The following is an 18,627-nucleotide window of genomic DNA, read 5'->3' as shown; positions in this document are numbered from 1 at the left end:
AATAAGTTATCCCCTGAGATCACTCAAACCCACCCCTCCCCAAACACCATCACTGAAGACTCCCCTTATGATGGGCCAGTCATTCTCACTTGGATACCTCACACATCTCCCCTTGGAATATATGAGTCCCCCACCACCACCAGGAGCTCCTCTGATCTGCTGCTCTAGAGATTCCCCCAGGGATATGCCAATGCCCAGTGCTTAATTTGTGCCAAGGGCTGAGCCCAGCACCCCTAGGCTTGGCGGTTCATAGCCCTGGCACCTCTGGGCTTGCCAGGTCAGTTATGAAAGTAAACAAATTGCTTGAGCCCCGGCACCTCTTTCACTACCAATTGAGTGCCACAGTGAGCACTCACTGCCCAAATGTACCCAGCCCTTTTCAGGAATACCCCCCTGAGGAATGCCAGCGCTCACCTTCCCCTTGGGGGATGCCACTGCGCCCAGGATCACTCAACCCCCACCTAGTCACTCTGCTACCAGACTCCTGTGGAATCGTTCAGGGACCCCGGGGCCAGCCACCCCCCCGCCCAGTATGTCTCTAAGGAATCCCCCTGGAATTGCTCCCCACTGCCCCTGCTCAAATTGCTCCAGCCCCTGGGTCACGCTCTTGTCTTGCAACAACCAAGCTGGGGCGGAGGGAGGTGAAGCGCCCGGCCTGAGAGGCACGAAGTGGACCAGAAGCTGGAAGCTCAGCGAGCGGGAGGGAGGGAGGCAGCGGGGTACTCACAGGACCGATGTCTGCTGAGGCACCCTGGGGACGTGATCCAGCATCAAGTGCATGCAGCGGATGGTGGTTTTAAAGCAAAGGCATCGACTGGGGCAGGGCAGGGACGCGCCGCACCGCCCGGCCAGGAACAGGACAGCTAAGGAGAGAAGTTTGGGCTCCATCTCGCCCCAGCCCCAGCCCCAGCCCCGGAGCGTCTGGCCGCTCCCGCCGCCGCCGCGCTCAGGAGCCCTTCCAAAGGCCGACGCGGGGCCAATCGGCAATGGCTGGGATCACATTACAGGCGGCAGCGCGCGCGCCTGGTACCACCAGGGGGCGCCACCCTGCTAAAGCCTATGCAGCCGGGCTTTTAAAACCTGGTTGCAGGGGGGGGGGAGGTGGGGGCCAGACTTCAGAGCCAGAGACGGACTGTGTTAATGAGTTTCAGCTGTGGGAAGAGAGATGCCTCACAGCTCAGCTAGTGGAGAAGTTGTTTGCCACAGCGTCAGCTGATCCTTTTAATGAATGAGTGCACTTCCCTGGAATTACTTCATCCAGGCAAGCCCCCTCCCACTGACATGCTAACCAACTGAACTGCCTGGGACTGAACGTTTCCTTTCAATCTGAGCTACCCCACGACAGCACCCGTGCTCGGCACAGGACTTTATGGACCAGGTAAAAAGGCAGGTCCCCCGGGGGTTGCAGCGTCAATCTCTGTTTTGCAAGCGTAGGTCCCAGTGTCTTTGCACGCAGACAGGAACACAGGCGCTTAGAGAGAGCCACTGCAATGGAAAATGCTTCTCTAGCCTTGAAAAGTAATGAAAACCAGACTTTTTTAGAGAAAAACAGATGAACAGGCCAGTATACATTTTGGCCATGTCAAGCTACTTTACTTAACGCAAAGGGAGTCTTGGTAAATGCATTCCACTTTCTAAACCCATGGAGATAACACTGATCCCATAAGCTGAGAGGAAAGAAAGCAGTTGTCCCTTTGCAGAGGATGCTGGGGAAGACAGACAATGCTTCCCAACAAATGTGTTGCCCCCAGTAGCCTCCCAACAAGTCACAGCTCTACCTATCTTTGTAGTGTGGGGAGAAGGTGACCACTGAGCAACATTTCCCTCCCTCTCTGGCTGGATAGTTCGTTCCTCCTCTCGTCTTTGGGAGAAAGTGGCTGTGCACTTTCCTAGTTCCTCCTTGGGGAAGGGAGCAAAATGTGACTGGCAGCTTCACTCCTAGGCCCTGGTCTGGCCACAGGATCAGCACCAGTGGGTCCCTTGCACCTGTACAGAACTCCGTAATAATACTTAGCCCTTATACACTGCTTTCATCAGCAGATTTCAAAAGAACTACACCCCTTTTACAGACAGGGAAACTGAGTCATGCAAAGGTGAAGTGTCTGGCCCAAAATCACCCAGCAGGCAAGAGGAAGAGCCAGAAAACAGAACCCACATTTTCTGAATCCTATACCAGTGCCACTGGGTCACATTGGGGCTCTCTACAGGCACAGGAAGCCACCTACTTGGATGCAGTTGCAGGAACAGGGGCTTGGCTCCAGATCCTCAAAGGTATTCAGGTGCCTAACTCCTATGGGAGCCAATGGAAGGTAGGCACTGAAATAGCTTTCCGGATCCGGGCTTTAGTTCACAAGATGGATAGATGTAGCTACCACTGTGATGCATGTATGCAAACGGCCCTAGGGTTCCACATGAGGGCAGCAGTCCACCCACACAGATTGCAATACAGGCTTGGGGCCAATGACACCTGTCCCCATGATCCCACTGCTCCAGTGCCCTTTGTAGACTGTGCAAGGTGAAACTCCATAGGCCTCCATTGTGCAATCAGACCCTTAGCCCCTGGTTCAAATGCAGGACTAAAGCTACAGACTATCAGCTCCTTTAAGGGCCTTTACATCCTCTTGGTTCTGTGCAGTCCCATTGCACAGTCAGCACTAAACCAATCAGAAGATAAAATGGTAAATTTATAACAACTCTGCCCATCTGCCCAACCCTACTGGTGTGGTTCCCATAACACAGAGGAAACTTGTTCTGTATCCAATCTCTCTCTTCTAAAGAAACGAACTGAGAAGCTAGCAAAAAGCTGTTCCTAACACATCTCAGCCAGGGTTCACACCAAGTCACAGTACCGAGGCAGCACTTGTTGCTCTGGTAGATGACCTTCTTCTGTCCATAATTAAGGGGTGTACATCCATGCTCATTTGGCTGGAAGCATGAATCATTTAATATGGTTAATCACCAAATGCATCAACCCTGCCTCCAAAGAGCTTCAGGTGTGAACTGAAATGACCGGAAATGCCTCATGTCCTTCCTTTCAGTGGGACATTTTAGATCATTCTTCCTCCATCCACAGAGCCCTTGTATAACAGGACAGGTGGTCCAGGGGCTGGGTCACTGGACTGCAAGGAATATTCCAGCTTCTGTTATTGACTTGCAGTGTCACCTTAGAAAAGACACTTAACATCTCTGCTTCATCATCCATAATCGGGGGTACTGATACTTACCCAGCTTTGTAAAGTGCTTTAAGATCAGTGGATGAAACAGGCTATAGAATGTATTTATTATTTATTATAATTATTTATTTATTCCCTGTGGAGCCCTGCCAGACTCAAACCTCTCCCCATCTGACTCTAAAAGGCCTCTCCAAGTACTTCATTGGGGTAGATGCACTGAAGTGTGATAAGGCAGAGCCATGCTCAAAAGTAATACTTGAAAATACTAAATGGCTGCTTAATCTAGTGAAGAAAAGGCATAACAAGAACCAAAGGCTGGAAATCAAAGCTGGACAGTTTCAAATTAGAAATAAGGCATCACTTTTTTTAACAGTGGGTGTGCTTAACCATTGGAACAAACTACCAAGGAAAGCGGTGGGTTCTCCACCTCTTGATGTCTTCAGATCAAGGCCGGATGCCCTTCTGGAGGTATACTTTAGCCAAACACATGTTACTGGGCTCAAATTTAATGGCCTGTGATACAAAGGGGGTCGAATAGATTATCTAAGGGTCCCTTCTGGCCTGTAAATCTTTGAAATGGCTACGGCTACCACAGTTTTGTGTAGCAATGTTGACATGGCCTCTGGGTTTTTTTTTTAACTACAAAAGGGTGCATTGAAGAGCGAACAGTGCTTCTGTTACATACACAGTTCTTGTTTTCTTGTTTTTTTGGCTTTCCAAAAAGACACCTCCCCTTAAGCTTTATCATTTGTTTTCTCTTTCTCTAAGAATTATTGTTGCTGGCAGAGTGACACACTTCATTTTTTCAAAATAAACTGTTGTTGATTCTCCAACTGCCCTATGCCATTATTTCAACATATTGTAAAAGCAACAAGTCTCATTAGGGCATCCATTCCTTGGTGATTGGCACGCTGCTCAGATCACTGGAAGCATGCAGCCAAATACAATGCAACTGAGGCATATCCCAATGAAATAGCAATACACCAACCTATTGTGCCTTGTTCATGCTCATTTAGAACGTGTGCATCAACCTTCATCTTGGCTTTATTAATGTGACTGCTATCATCACTAATGTAACAGGAGCTAGTTACATGCAGCTAAAGAATGAACATCATTGAACTGTAAATGCTGAAATTACAGCATTTCCACCATGACGTCCCTTCTCCCTCAGAATTCTCTTATATTTTTTCAATTATTTTTATGAGTAGTCTCTCAGAAATCTATTGCTATGGGTCTATCAGCAGACGGAAGGAAGGGACAGCATTAGGATTAATATTGTTTTCCTTGTCCTAATAACACTCCTTGTTCAGCTTTTGAAGAAAATGACTGTTTTTGTGATGCTTCACCATAATCACGATGGTCTCAAAACCTTGGATTCCTAAACAGAAGTCACAGAATTACAAACAATTCATACATATTCATTCACTTAGATTGCAAGCTCTTTGAGACAGATACTGTCATGTTGTTCTGTATTGTACAGCACCTAGCACAATGGAGTTCAGGAAAATGGCTCGGGGCTCCTAGGCACTACCACAGTAGATATAAATAAATAATAATAATACAGTAGTACCTCAGAGTTACAAACACCAGAGTTAGGAACTGACCAGTCAACCACACACCTCATTTGGAACCGGAAGTACTCAATCAGGCAGCTGCAGAGACAAAAAAAAAAAAAAAAAGAAATATAGTACAGTACTGTGTTAAACGGAAACTACTAAAATAAAGGGAAAGCAGCATTTTTCTTCTGCATAGTAAAGTTTCAAAGCTGTATTAAGTCAATGTTCAGTAGTTATAAACTTTTGAAAGAACAGCCATAACATTTTGTCCGGAGTTATGAACATTTCAGTTACGAACAACCTCCATTCCCAAAGAGTTCGTAACTCTGAGGTTCCACTGTACTGACCAAATAATCCGTTCAGAATGTGCATATATTAAATTTACCCAACTCTACTAACTTCTCCTTGGCTCAATCAAGGCAAAGCACTTCTGGAGGCAGTGGGAAGAGATAATGGAGGGGAAATAATGTTGCTTTGGAAAGAAATATTATTCGCCAGGGAGCTCTGTCCAAACTTATTTGTATCCACTTGGGGAACAAAGACCAGGCCAAAAAAAAACCCAAACAAACCTATAAAGGATGCCAGGTGAGTGTGGAAATTATCGAAGGGGGGGGAAAGCTCATTTTCCTCTGTTGCTGCCAAAGTGATGGTGTGAATGCTTCACAGTCAGAGCCCAGCCATGTGTCGGTTGTTTTGCTGCCTGAAAATTCATGTGGTATTACAACACGAAAGGGTATCACAGCCAATATCAGGAAAAAGCTTGTGAAAAAGATCATGCACTAAACATGGCTTTTATTTATTTAACAAGGGCCTTTGATAGTGTTAACAGAGGGGAGTTCTGGGAACATCAGGAAATATATAGATGCCCAGAGAAGCCAGACAGATCTGGAATTCATTATGATTATATCCTTTTGGTCAAATTAGGTCAGGTGTCAAGCAAAGATGTGTATTTCCAGCCTCTCCGTCCTTCTGGCCAGCCACCAGTCCCAGAGGGACCTGCCTAGGACTATGGAAATCTTCAGATCCTGAGGGCTCCCTCACCAAAGCAGCCTGGGGTGCAGAGGGTAGGTTAGGGATACTGTTCCAATTCACCTTTTCCCCTTCGGAGGTACCAGGACCAGCGGTTTCTTCTTCCCTCACCATTGGTGAAAAGCAATAGTATTTTTTTTTCTTATTTTCTCATTTGCTATTGTCAGTTGATCCCACTTCATTGCACCCTCTCCTACCATTGGAAACTATTCAGCAACCTAACCTCACTCTCCATGCCCATCATGTGTCACTCCCTCCCCTGTCTTCTTTCTACCTTCCTCCTTTTCCATGTCCTTCTCGCTTTACCCGCTCTGCTCATACCCTTCCTCTCTCCCACATAACCTCCATGTCACACCTCAAACCAAACAACGAAACTCTAAGGTGATGTTTTTGTAATATAGCTTAAACAAAACAGATGCAAATCCTTTTTAGAAAAAGAGAGCATAAAGCTAACATGACATGTTCCTGCCCATCACACTGTTCACTTTATTTGTGTATTGAATCCTTTCCCCAGCCCCTTCTCCTGTTCTTTTGTCTTAAATTGTGAGCTCCCCAGAGATAGGACTATAGCCTGTAGGTGAAATCCTGGATTCATTGAAGTCAATGGCAAAACTCCCATTGACTTTAAAATGGGAGTTAGGCACCTAAATACTTCTGAAGTTCTGGGTCTAAGTGTCTTAGAAGCCTAAGTCCCATTTTCAAAAGTTACTTAGGCATTTAGGAGCCAAGGATTCACTAAAAATCAAGGGGACAGAGGTCCCTAAGTCACTTAGAGACTTTTGAACATTTTACCCCAATTGCTTTCTACTGCTAATCACCAAATCAGGAAGTTTGATGCCTTTCAACTGTATTGGCTTGATGATTCTGAGCGTAAATTGGTATGAGTTACTCCAGTGTTAAAATATTTGATCAGATAAAAGTGCTGTTCCTGTTCCTTAAAGAAATTCAGTGATGCAGTACTGGGCTGGGGACATTGTTCAAATGGCTTCTTAGAAAGTGCTCTCCAGTCAGCTTCATTTAAAAGTTCATATAACAACCTCTCCCTTTTAGCAGATGCTAACTTTGGAACTGATTTTTAGGAAATCCCAGTGTGTGTTTGAACTGAGGTTTGAACCACAGTGATGAAGGGAATGGCCCCAGATTTGTCAATAAGCAATTTGATAATAAACATTGCTGATTATGACTGTTAAATTAATGTGACTTTCCTTTGTTTGTCCATTTTTCCTTGATAAGTATGGAAACACTGATGAGTACTTTGAGTGGGATCTTGCATTGTTCTGTGTTGTATGTGTAGCCTGATCTATAGATTATGTTTTAATTATATTGATTACTTATGAATTCCTAGTTATCACTTTGAGGGTTTTAGAGGTTCTTGTCCTAATGAAATAAAAATTTTGTATCGTTGGGAACCCTGATGTGCACAGCTGCAAAACACCCACTACAGGAACTCTTCTATATTTACAAATAGTTCATTACTACATTTAGCACAGTCACAAACACCTCAAATCAGTAAGGTAGATAGAGAGACTACAGAATGTACGTCTGAACATCCATATACTCACACCATCCCTTACAGAACATCCTAAAATGTTAGTCATCATCTTCCTCATCACCATCACCTTCCCCCTCATCACCAGTGGCCATCATTCAGGCACCTCCCCAGGGCTACATCTCACTCTCCTAATGACCATAGGCTGGGATGCCACTTTTATAATATGTTACTTTGACACCACTATGTCTGATGCATATTCAGTAGGGGTTTCTTGCCTTGTCCTTATTTTTATTTCCTCCCTTTCTCCTATAGATTAGTATATTATTGATCCCAACTTATTATCATATTCTTCAATTCGTTGCCATGGCCCTCTTGTGGTTGGATTCATGTCCTGTGGTCAGATATGTCTCTTAACCATCTATTTTCAGCTCCCCAATACTTGCGGTTTTCCATTAGGATGGTTATCAGTGCCAAAGTTCATAGGTCTCAAGCCTTATGCTGAAACTAATGTCTTTACAGGATACAGGCCTGTAGGTTCCTTGCGTGACTGAGGAATATAATAAAGGCAAGCTAACTCTATGGGCTACATGCACAATCATATTATGCATAAAACAGGGCAGCAAATTTAAGATTACACAGGCAACCTAAACTCTGAGTTTCCTGCCTTTTGTGCCATTATAACCTCACCCTTAATGGTATATTAACATATTTTTTTAATTCAGTAATAGAAAATCCAACAGTTGCTCTATTTTGTTTGCCTGAGAACTATTTGTAGCATACTTTTGTCTTGTGTTCTGCCAAGTAAAATACTTGAGGATTTAGTACTAACTCATTTCATAAATTTTTAAGAACAATGTATTGGATAGACATTTGAAGTTCAGCTTCACTGGAACATTTTTCATGCAGAGATCTAATTGTTTCCAGGAGTATTTTACCAGTGAAATGTTTAGATATACTCACACCTACAATGCTAAAAACTTTCTTTCAAGTCCCACAGATAATCTATAGTTCTTTAGCCACGTTCTAGAATAGATTTGGGCACCAATTCACTGTTCTTTAAGTGTTAAATATGATCACCATGTTTTTCATAAGCCACCCGTAATAGGTCCTCAGTCCAAAAAGTTATTTGGGGCCGAAGCAAGTAAGAAAGGATTTGGCTCCTATTTCCAGTTATAGATCCAACTCTGTTAAATATACATCAAATCATGTCACAAAGTAGATTTTAATAGCTACATTTAAACTAAGTGAGCGGCTTCACCACCATTTTTCAGTGACTATATCAATCAAGAAGAATGCCACAAACACCTCAGCCTCCTGTAGGAGATAGAGTGAATCCTAAGACCCTCAGGTGTTGTCAACCTGGCTATGTCGCAATCGCACTGCCTAATCCACTTAGGTCATCCATGAACGGAAATAGCATTCCCTTTACATTGATCCCCAAAGCCTTAAAAAAGTCTAACATCCTCCATGAGGAAATGCTTTTGACATCTAGAATGTGGATCCTGACTTCTCCTGGGTGAGACTAAGAAGAACATGGGAGATAAATGGTCTGGTCCATTCAGACATTACTTTTAGCAAATATTTGGGATGAGGACATTGCAATTCACTCACTCTCCTTACAGATGTGATTACGAATGCTACATTTAGCAACAAGTGGAATAAAAGACCCTCCCCCAAAGGCTCACGGTTATTCAGAAAGCCACAATCCTAGAGGAGAACTTCCTCCCCAAAAAGTCAATCTGGTTAATGCCCTTGGTTGATGGGAAATTCCAGCCGGCTTCAATGGGAGATTTTCAAAGGCATTGACTTTCAGTTAGCTGGGCACCTCATCTACCCTTGCTGCCTTTGAAAAATCTCCCCCTTGGAATTTTTTATCCTTTCATTGGGTGCTGACCCCATCAATATGATTCCACTGAGAGTTACCAAAAGAAACTACAGCATTTGCTCAAGAAACTCCCTGAAAAAGCACGAGATCAAATCCGCACAGACACACCCCTGGAACCCCGACCTGGGATATTCTATCTACTACCCAAGATCCATAAACCTGGAAATCCTGGGTGCCCCATCATCTCAGGCATTGGCACCCTGACAGCAGGATTGTCTGGCTATGTAGACTCCCTCCTCAGGCCCTACGTTAACAGCACTCCCAGCTACCTTCGAGACACCACTGACTTCCTGAGGAAACTTCAATCCATCGGTGATCTTCCTGATAACACCATCCTGGCCACTGTGGATGTAGAAGCCCTCTACACCAACATTCCACACAAAGATGGACTACAAGCCCTCAGGAACACTATCCCCGATAATGTCACGGCTAACCTGGTGGCTGAACTGTGTGACTTTGTCCTTACCCATAACTATTTTACATTTGGGGACAATGTATACCTTCAAATCAGCGGCACTGCTATGGGTACCCGCATGGCCCCACAGCATGCCAACATTTTTATGGCTGATTTAGAACATCGTGGCTCCCAGTGGCTGCGGTTTGCTGCTCCAGGCCAATGGGAGCTGCTGGAAGCTACGTCCAATACGTCCCTCAGCCCGCGCTGCTTCCAGCAGCTCCCATTGGCCTGGAGCAGCAAACCGCAGCCACTGGGAGCCACAATCGGCCGAACCTCCAGACGCAGCAGGTAAACAAACCGGCCCGGCCCCCTAGGGGCTTTCCCTGCACAAGCGATGGAACAAGTTTGGGAACCACTGCTTTACATTACAGCCAAAGGGAAAGGGAACAAGGTATGTTTTTGCTTACTTAATACCTGATAGTGTCTGGTAATAGTGCTTTTGCAATGTAGTTTTCAACATTCACATGAGCTGGCTTCATTAATTCTACTGTCTTTTCTGTGCAGTTGTGTGTCAGCAGTTTTAGCTTTGATCTTTCCTGTGTGGCAATACTGCCCTCTTTCGGTATAATGTGTTATTCTTTAAACAAGTGAAATTGTTTTTCATGTGCTACAGTAGAATGAGCACATCTGTAAGGTTAGAAAGTGTGATTTGGAGATGAACTACAAACCCAGCCTGGATATAAAAGAAGGAAGATGAAGCACTTTGCTACTACAAAGATCATTGTCAGACCTGGTTTTGTTCACTCTGATAACCGGGAAGAAGGCACTGGCAGTAAGCTGCTGGAATCTGCTGCTGATCCAAAACTACAGGGTGGGGACAAAATGCAAGCAGCACAAAGACAAGTAATCAAAGTCAAAATGCCTTGGATAGTGCAGACTAATGGCTTCTGCAGTTCAGTACAGATAAATTTAAAGTGGAACAAAAATGAAACAAACAGGCACAAACCAGCCTTGCAAAGTGGTCATAGATGTTTGCAAGAACAAATTTTATGGTAAAGTCTTTTCAGTTAAAATGCCTGATTTTACTTGCCTGAGGACAAAACAATTACTCATTTAGGTAAATGGGAAAACAGAGCTTTGCAAAGTTGGAACCAGAACTTCTTGTTCAGGAGGGGGGTTTGTATTTTGATGGAGATATGCTGTTCATTTCACATCATTAACTGGAGTATTTCTTCAGAGTGTGCCACAAACCAGTCTTTAGCTCATTGTACAGTCTTTTTACCAAAGGTAAGGTTGCAGCTATATGGATATTTATTCAGCGTGTGTTCCATGCAATTGATGACATAGCTTCCGAAATTCATAGTGAATTGGAGACACCTTCCTTAGTCTTTTGTGTTGTTGTTGTTAATGACTGGACAATGGTTTTGTTGGGGATGATGAAATTTCCATATCGAATGCCTTATTTTTCAGCATGCAAGTCCATGGTCCGTATCACAGTCTGCATTGTGAAAACTGTGAGTATGGAGACCATCCTGTAGGTATTTTCTGTGGGTGACTATTAAATGCCAGTGTCCAGATCCACACGATATAACGACGGTGACTTGGAAGTAGGTGTTGGTAATGCACAGTCCTCAGTGGATGCAGAGCACTAATAGTCTTTACCCACTGTCATTCATTTTTCCTACTTCAAGGTGGCAAATGTATAGAAGCCACCTCTTGTGATTTGAGCTGGCTCTAACTTTGAAGTATGCCAGTGGATAGAGCCGCTGTCCTAGTGGTAGCTTACTGGTGACACTGTTGAGTAGATGATAAAAAAGTCCTTCTCTTCAGAGATGGAGGAAAGTGTGGGGGCCAATGTACAGATGTTGGCGAAGCCACCTGTTGAAGATCTTCTTAGTAATATAGTATGTTCTGATGTTGCAACAGGCCATTTGATCATAGGTACTGAGTTTTTGACTGCAAAATGATTCTACATTTGCGATTGTCTTTGCTTTTTACATGCCGGAAGATGGCATAATGGCATCTCATGGAGCTAGCATGCTGGTCTGGTTCCAGAGAGAGTGGCTGTATAGATGAAAAATTCTCCAGCTCTTTGTCAGTAATGGTGGTCTTTCTAGGATCATTGAACTCCTCTAGATTGTTTGATATACCAGTGCCCAGTATTCTCACATTCCAACATGCAAGTTTGCTGGTCATCCTCTTCATCTCTGAAGCTTCAGCGCAAATATCTATGCAGAAAAATTTGGAGTTAGTGCTGGAGTTACTCCTTAGTGAATATTGGTTTTTATTCAAATGGGTATCTGGCATAACTCCCACTACACAGTGAGTGGTGGGCTCCCTGTTTTAGCTGCAGAGCACCCAGCAGGTTGTACCAGGTTACATGGTACCAGTAGCAGGCCTTACATGCCTGACTTAACTCGAAGTGTTTGAGTGAGCGAGAATTATAGGTTAGATTTTTTTCTTCAGAGACACCACTTATTGAGTTCAGACTCTTAAGGTATGTCTACACTGTGGCTGGAAGTGTGCAGCTCAGTGCGGGTAGACACACACTAGCTCTGCTCAAGTTAGCTCACTAAAATAGCAGTATAGCCAGGGGGTAGCACAGGTGCCAGCTCAGGATAGTCACCTGAGTTCAGGGTAGACTGAGCCAGCCCTGGGCTACCCTCTGGCTACAGTTATTTTTAGCAGAGCTTGAGCACGTCTGCCTACTTGTGCTGGGATGCATGCTTCCAGTTTAGAGACAAAAGCCAAGGGCTGAGATTTTCAAAGATGCAGGCCTACAATTTGGCTCCTAAATTCATATTTAGTCCCCTAAATAAGTGGCCTGATTTTTAGAGGGAGTGAGCTCACAAGCAGCTGCCCTTGATAAGAAGAGCTGCTGGGTTTGCAGCCATGCTGAATATCAAGCCACTTATTCAGGGGACTAAATATGAATTTAGGAGTCTATATTTAGCTTATGTTTAAAAATCTTGGCCTACAAATTCAAGGGCTGTGTCTCAAAGAAAATAAAGACGACAGACTGAGGGCAGAGAAAAGCAAGGCTAAATTTGCCTTAAGGGGAAAAAAGAAACATTTTGAACTAGAGAGACCATGCTAAGATACCACCTTGACAATGCAGAAGAGAGTAAAGACACCTGCCAGAAAATTCCCAGAGGTGGACAACTTAAAGAGGCATCTCAGACACACAGGAAAACTAAGAAGGCAAAGGGAATCTGGCACCCCCAGGCTGTAGAATAGGTTACGTAAAAGCTGATGTTGGTTTCCACTTCTAGATGATGAATCTAAGCAAAAATGCTTGTAAATGCATCTGGAAAAGACAATGTGGCTGCTTTTCAAATCTCCTGATTTTAGAAAATCTGAACAAAGCTGACATGGCCTGAATTGAATGAGTCTTACTGTGACCTTTAAGATGCAGATCTGGTAGGCTGTAGAAGTGAGGGATGCAGCCAGCCAGCCATTTAGGGGTTCCTCATGGTAACATATTGTTATCAGAAGAATAAAAGCTAGGTGGACTTTAAGGCCTTTAGTTTGCTCCAGTAAACAGCCTACTGACCTTTTCACGTATGTTTAAAGAGAAAGGGCTCACTGCTGTGGGCACACTGATGTGAGGGAAATGTTGTCAACATGATTATTGGCTCATTAAAGTGGAATTCTGTAAATGCCATTGATAGGAATTTAGCATGTGTTCAATCTTATCCTTGCAGGTTATAACATAAGGTAGATCAGTCAGTCACAAAAAATTAAAGTCTGCAAGCTTAAATCATTACACGGGGGGGGGGGGGAGACTTTCCACAAGAGGGATGTGAGTCCATTCATAGAATACCTCAAAGACAACTTTCACCAACTCCACACACAGCAGAGAACTTCATCTTTTTTGTATTCATGGTAGGCCAAAAGAGGTGGCAAATGAACACTTAGGAAATAAGCTCCAAGTTGCCTACCTGCCTGAATTAAGTGCCTAAATATGGATTTAGGAATCTCATGTACACATGGACAGATTTTTAAGTGTTGGAAACCAAGTCTCATTGAAAATATAGTGGCTAAGCATATTTGAAAAACAAAATCAGCCTGACTACATGCCTAAAATGCGTTTAGGCACCAGACTTAGTCTGTCAAAAGAGGTAGGCAGGCAGTTCTCTCATTACCCTCCCCCCTTCCTCATACACAAAATTCTGCACTTTCCCCCCTTAAAGTTAAGCCCTCGTTGTAGACTTGGATGGATTTGAAACATGTGCTCAGAAACACTACCTCTATATTTACCCTTTCCATACACAGGGTATGTCTACACTACGGAATAAGGTCGAATTTATAGAAGTCGGTTTTTTAGAAATCGGTTTTATATATTCGAGTGTGTGTGTCCCCACAGAAAATGCTCTAAGTGCATTCAGTGCATTAACTCGGCGGACTGCTTCCACAGTACCGAGGCTAGAGTTGACTTCCGGAGCATTGCACTGTGGGTAGCTATCCCACAGTTCCCGCAATCTCCGCTGCCCATTGGAATTCTGGGTTGAGATCCCAATGCCTGATGGGGCTAAAACATTGTCGCGGGTGGTTCTGGGTACATATCGTCAGGCCCCCCTTCCCTCCCTCCCTCCCTCCGTGAAAGCAAGGGCAGACAATCGTTTTGCGCCTTTTTTTCCTGAGTTACCTGTGCAGATGCCATACCACAGCAAGCATAGAGCCCGCTCAGGTAACCGTCACCCTATGTCTCCTGGGTGCTGGCAGACGCGGTACGGCATTGCTACACAGTAGCAGCAACCCCTTGCCTTGTGGCAGCAGACGGTACAGTACGACTGGTAGCCGTCTTCGTCATGTCCGAGGTGCTCCTGGCCATGTCGGCTGGGAGCGCCTGGGCAGACATGGGTGCAGGGACTAAATTTGGAGTGACTTGACCAGGTCATTCTCTTTAGTCCTGCAGTCAGTCCTATTGAACTGTCTTATGGTGAGCAGGCAGGCGATACGGATTGCTAGCAGTCCTATTGCATCATCTTCTGCTGAGCAGCCATGAAATGTGGATGGCATGCAGTCCTTCTGCACCGTCTGCTGCTAGCCAAAGATGTAAAAGATAGATGGAGTGGATCAAAACAAGAAATAGACCAGATTTGTTTGTACTCATTTGCCTCCTCCCCTGTCTAGGGGACTCATTCCTCTAGGTCACACTGCAGTCACTCACAGAGAAGGTGCAGCGAGGTAAATCTAGCCATGTATCAATCAGAGGCCAGGCTAACCTCCTTGTTCCAATAAGAACAATAACTTAGGTGCACCATTTCTTATTGGAACCCTCCATTAAGTCCTGCCTGAAATACTTCTTGATGTAAAGACACCCCCTTTGTTGATTTTAATTCCCTGTAAGCCAACCCTCTAAGCCATGTGGTCAGTCGCCCCTCCCTCCGTCAGAGCAACGGCAGACAATCGTTCTGCGCCTTTTTTCTGTGTGGACGCCATACCAAGGCAAGCATGGAGGCCGCTCAGCTCACTTTGGCAATTAGGAGCACATTAAACACCACACGCATTATCCAGCAGTATATGCAGCACCAGAACCTGGCAGACCGATACCGGGCGAGGAGGGGACGTCAGCGCGGTTACATGAGTGATCAGGACATGGACACAGATTTTTCTCAAAGCATGGGCCCTGCCAATGCATGCATCATGGTGCTAATGGGGCAGGTTCATGCTGTGGAACGCCGATTCTGGGCTCGGGAAACAAGCACAGACTGGTGGGACTGCATAGTGTTGCAGGTCTGGGACGATTCCCAGTGGCTGCGAAACTTTCGCATACGTAAGGGCACTTTCATGGAACTTTGTGACTTGCTTTCCCCTGCCCTGAAGCGCATGAATACCAAGATGAGAGCAGCCCTCACAGTTGAGAAGCGAGTGGCGATAGCCCTGTGGAAGCTTGCAACGCCCGACAGCTACAGGTCAGTTGGGAATCAATTTGGAGTGGGCAAATCTACTGTGGGGGCTGCTGTGATGCAAGTAGCCCACGCAATCAAAGATCTGCTGATATCAAGGGTAGTGACCCTGGGAAATGTGCGGGTCATAGTGGATGGCTTTGCTGCAATGGGATTCCCTAACTGTGGTGGGGCCATAGACGGAACCCATATCCCTATCTTGGCACCGGAGCACCAAGCCGCCGAGTACATAAACCGCAAGGGGTACTTTTCAATAGTGCTGCAAGCTCTGGTGGATCACAAGGGACGTTTCACCAACATCAGCGTAAAATCCATTTCCTTACTCCACCCTTGACAAGTGGATTAGCGCTTCAGTTGGCCTTGCCGGATCGAATTTGTGTACTGTGGACACAATTCAACGGTATTGGCCTCCAGGAGCTATCCCAGAGTGCTCCATTGTGACCGCTCTGGACAGCACTCTCAACTCAGATGCACTGGACAGGTAGACAGGAAAAGAACCGCGAACTCTTGAATCTCATTTCCTGTTTGGCCAGCATGGCAAGCTGCAGGTGACCATGCAGAGCTCATCAGCAGAGGTGACCATGATGGAGTTCCAGAATCGCAAAAGAGCTCCAGCATGGACCGAACGGGAGGTACGAGATCTGATTGCTGTATGGGGAGAGGAGTCTGTGCTATCAGAACTCCGTTCCAGTTTTCGAAATGCCAAAACCTTTGTCAAAATCTCCCAGGGCATGAAGGACAGAGGCCATAACAAGCACCCGAAGCAGTGCCGAATGAAACTGAAGGAGCTGAGGCAAGCCTACCAGAAAATCAGAGAGGTGAATGGCCACTCCGGGTCAGAGCCCCAAACATGCCGCTTCTATGATGAGCTGCATGCCATTTTAGGGGGTTCAGCCACCACTACCCCAGCCGCGTTGTTTGACTCCTTCAATGGAGATGGAGGCAACACGGAAGCAGGTTTTGGGGACGAAGAAGATGATGATGATGATGAGGTTGTAGATAGCTCACAGCAAGCAAGCGGAGAAACCAGTTTTCCCGACAGCCAGGAACTGTTTCTCACCCTGGACCTGGAGCCAGTACCCCCCGAACCCACCCAAGGCTGCCTCCTGGACCCGGCAGGCGGAGAAGGGACCTCCGGTGAGTGTACCTTTTAAAATACTATACATGATTTAAAAGCAAGCATGTGAAAGGATTAATTGGTCCTGGCATTCGTGGCTCTCCTGGATGTACTCCCAAAGCCTTTGCAAAAGGTTTCTGGGGAGGGCAGCCTTATTGTGTCCTCCATGGTAGCACACTTTACAACCCCAGGCCAGTAACACGTACTCGGGAATCATTGTACAACAAAGCATTGCAGTGTACGTTTGCTGGCATTCAAACAACATCCGTTCTTTATCTCTCTGTGTTATCCTCAGGAGAGTGAGATATCATTCATGGTCACCTGGTTGAAATAGGGTGCTTTTATTCAGGGGACACTCAGAGGAACCCGTTCCTGCTGGGCTGTTTGCCTGTGGCTAAACAGAAATGTTCCCCACTGTTAGCCACAGGGAGGGGGGAAGGTTGAAGGGGTAGCCACGCAGTGGGGGGGAGGCAAAATGCGACCTTGTAATGAAAGCACATGTGCTATGTATGTAACGTTAACAGCAAGGTTTACCCTGAAAGAGTGTAGCCACTGTTTTATAAAATGTGTCTTTTTAAATACCGCTGTCCCTTTTTTTTTCTCCATCAGCTGCATGTGTTTCAATGATCACAGGATCTTCTCCTTCCCAGAGGCTAGTGAAGATTAGAAAGAAAAAAAAATGCACTCGTGATGAAATGTTCTCCGAGCTCATGCTGTCCTCCCACACTGATAGAGCACAGACGAATGCGTGGAGGCAAATAATGTCAGAGTGCAGGAAAGCACAAAATGACTGGGAGGAGAGGTGGCGGGCTGAAGAGAGTAAGTGGCGGGCTGAAGACAGGGCTGAAGCTCAAATGTGGTGGCAGCGTGATGAGAGGAGGCAGGATTCAATGCTGAGGCTGCTGGAGGACCAAACCAGTATGCTCCAGTGTATGGTTGAGCTGCAGCAAAGGCAGCTGGAGCACAGACTGCCACTACAGCCCCTGTGTAGCCAAGCGCCCTCCTCCCCAAGTTCCATAGCCTCCACACCCAGACGCCCAAGAACGCGGTGGGGGGGCCTCCGGCCAACCAGCCACTGCACCACAGAGGATTGCCCAAAAAAAAGAAGGCTGTCATTCAATAAATTTTAAAGTTGTAAACTTTTAAAGTGCTGTGTGGCATTTTCCTTCCCTCCGCCACCACCCCTCCTGGGCTACCTTGGTAATCATCCCCCTATTTGTGTGATGAATGAATAAAGAATGCATGAATGTGAAGCAACAATGACTTTATTGCCTCTGCAAGCGGTGATTGACGGTAGGAGGGGTGGGTAGTTAGCTTACAGGGAAGTAGAGTGAACCAAGGGGTGGGGGGTTTCATCAAGGAGAAACAAACAGAACTTTCACACCGTAACCTGTCCAGTCATGAAACTGGTTTTCAAAGCTTCTCTGATGCGTACCGCACCCTCCTGTGCTCTTCTAACCGCCCTGGTGTCTGGCTGCGCATAACCAGCAGCCAGGCGATTTGCCTCAACCTCCCACCCCGCCATAAACGTCTGCCCCTTACTCTCACAGATATTGTGGAGCGCACAGCAAGCAGTAATAACAGTGGGAATATTGGTTTTGCTGAGGTCTAAGCGAGTCAGTAAACTGCACCAGCGCGCCTTTAAACGTCCAAATGCACATTCTACCACCATTCTGCACGTGCTCAGCCTGCAGTTGAACAGCTCCTCACTACTGTCCAGGCTGCCTGTGTACGGCTTCATGAGCCATGGCATTAAGGGGTAGGCTGGGTCCCCAAGGATACATATAGGCATTTCAACATCCCCAACAGTTATTTTCTGGTCTGGGAATAAAGTCCCTTCCTGCAGCTTTTGAAACAGACCAGAGTGCCTGAAGATGCGAGCGTCATGCACCTTTCCCTGCCATTCCACACTGATGTTGGTGAAACGTCCCTTGTGATCCAGCAGAGCTTGCAGCACTATTGAAAAGTACCCCTTGCGGTTTATGTACTCGGCAGCTTGGTGCTCCGGTGCCAAGATAGGGATATGGGTTCCGTCTATGGCCCCACCACAGTTAGGGAATCCCATT

The 18,627-nt window shown here is 45.8% G+C and overlaps 1 protein-coding gene across 4 annotated transcripts in view; it reads right to left on the bottom strand.

Annotated features, from left to right (window-relative positions):
- PXDNL (peroxidasin like) overlaps positions 1-902 on the bottom strand; it is a 295,520-nt gene extending 294,618 nt beyond the window's left edge. For all 4 annotated transcript variants that reach the window (XR_012157221.1, XM_073331210.1, XM_073331214.1 and 1 more), the window contains exon 1: positions 728-902. Coding sequence is in view for 3 of the 4 variants with exons in the window: in XM_073331210.1 (XP_073187311.1) it covers positions 728-888 (161 nt within the window). In the remaining variant the exon portion in view is untranslated. The remainder of the gene's footprint in view (positions 1-727) is intronic.
- Positions 903-18,627: the final 17,725 nt, after the last annotated feature.

The sequence above is a fragment of the Lepidochelys kempii genome, chromosome 2 (assembly GCF_965140265.1).
Source record: "Lepidochelys kempii isolate rLepKem1 chromosome 2, rLepKem1.hap2, whole genome shotgun sequence".
Taxonomy (NCBI): Eukaryota; Metazoa; Chordata; order Testudines; family Cheloniidae; genus Lepidochelys; species Lepidochelys kempii.
This window is presented reverse-complemented; position numbering and strand designations above follow the sequence as displayed.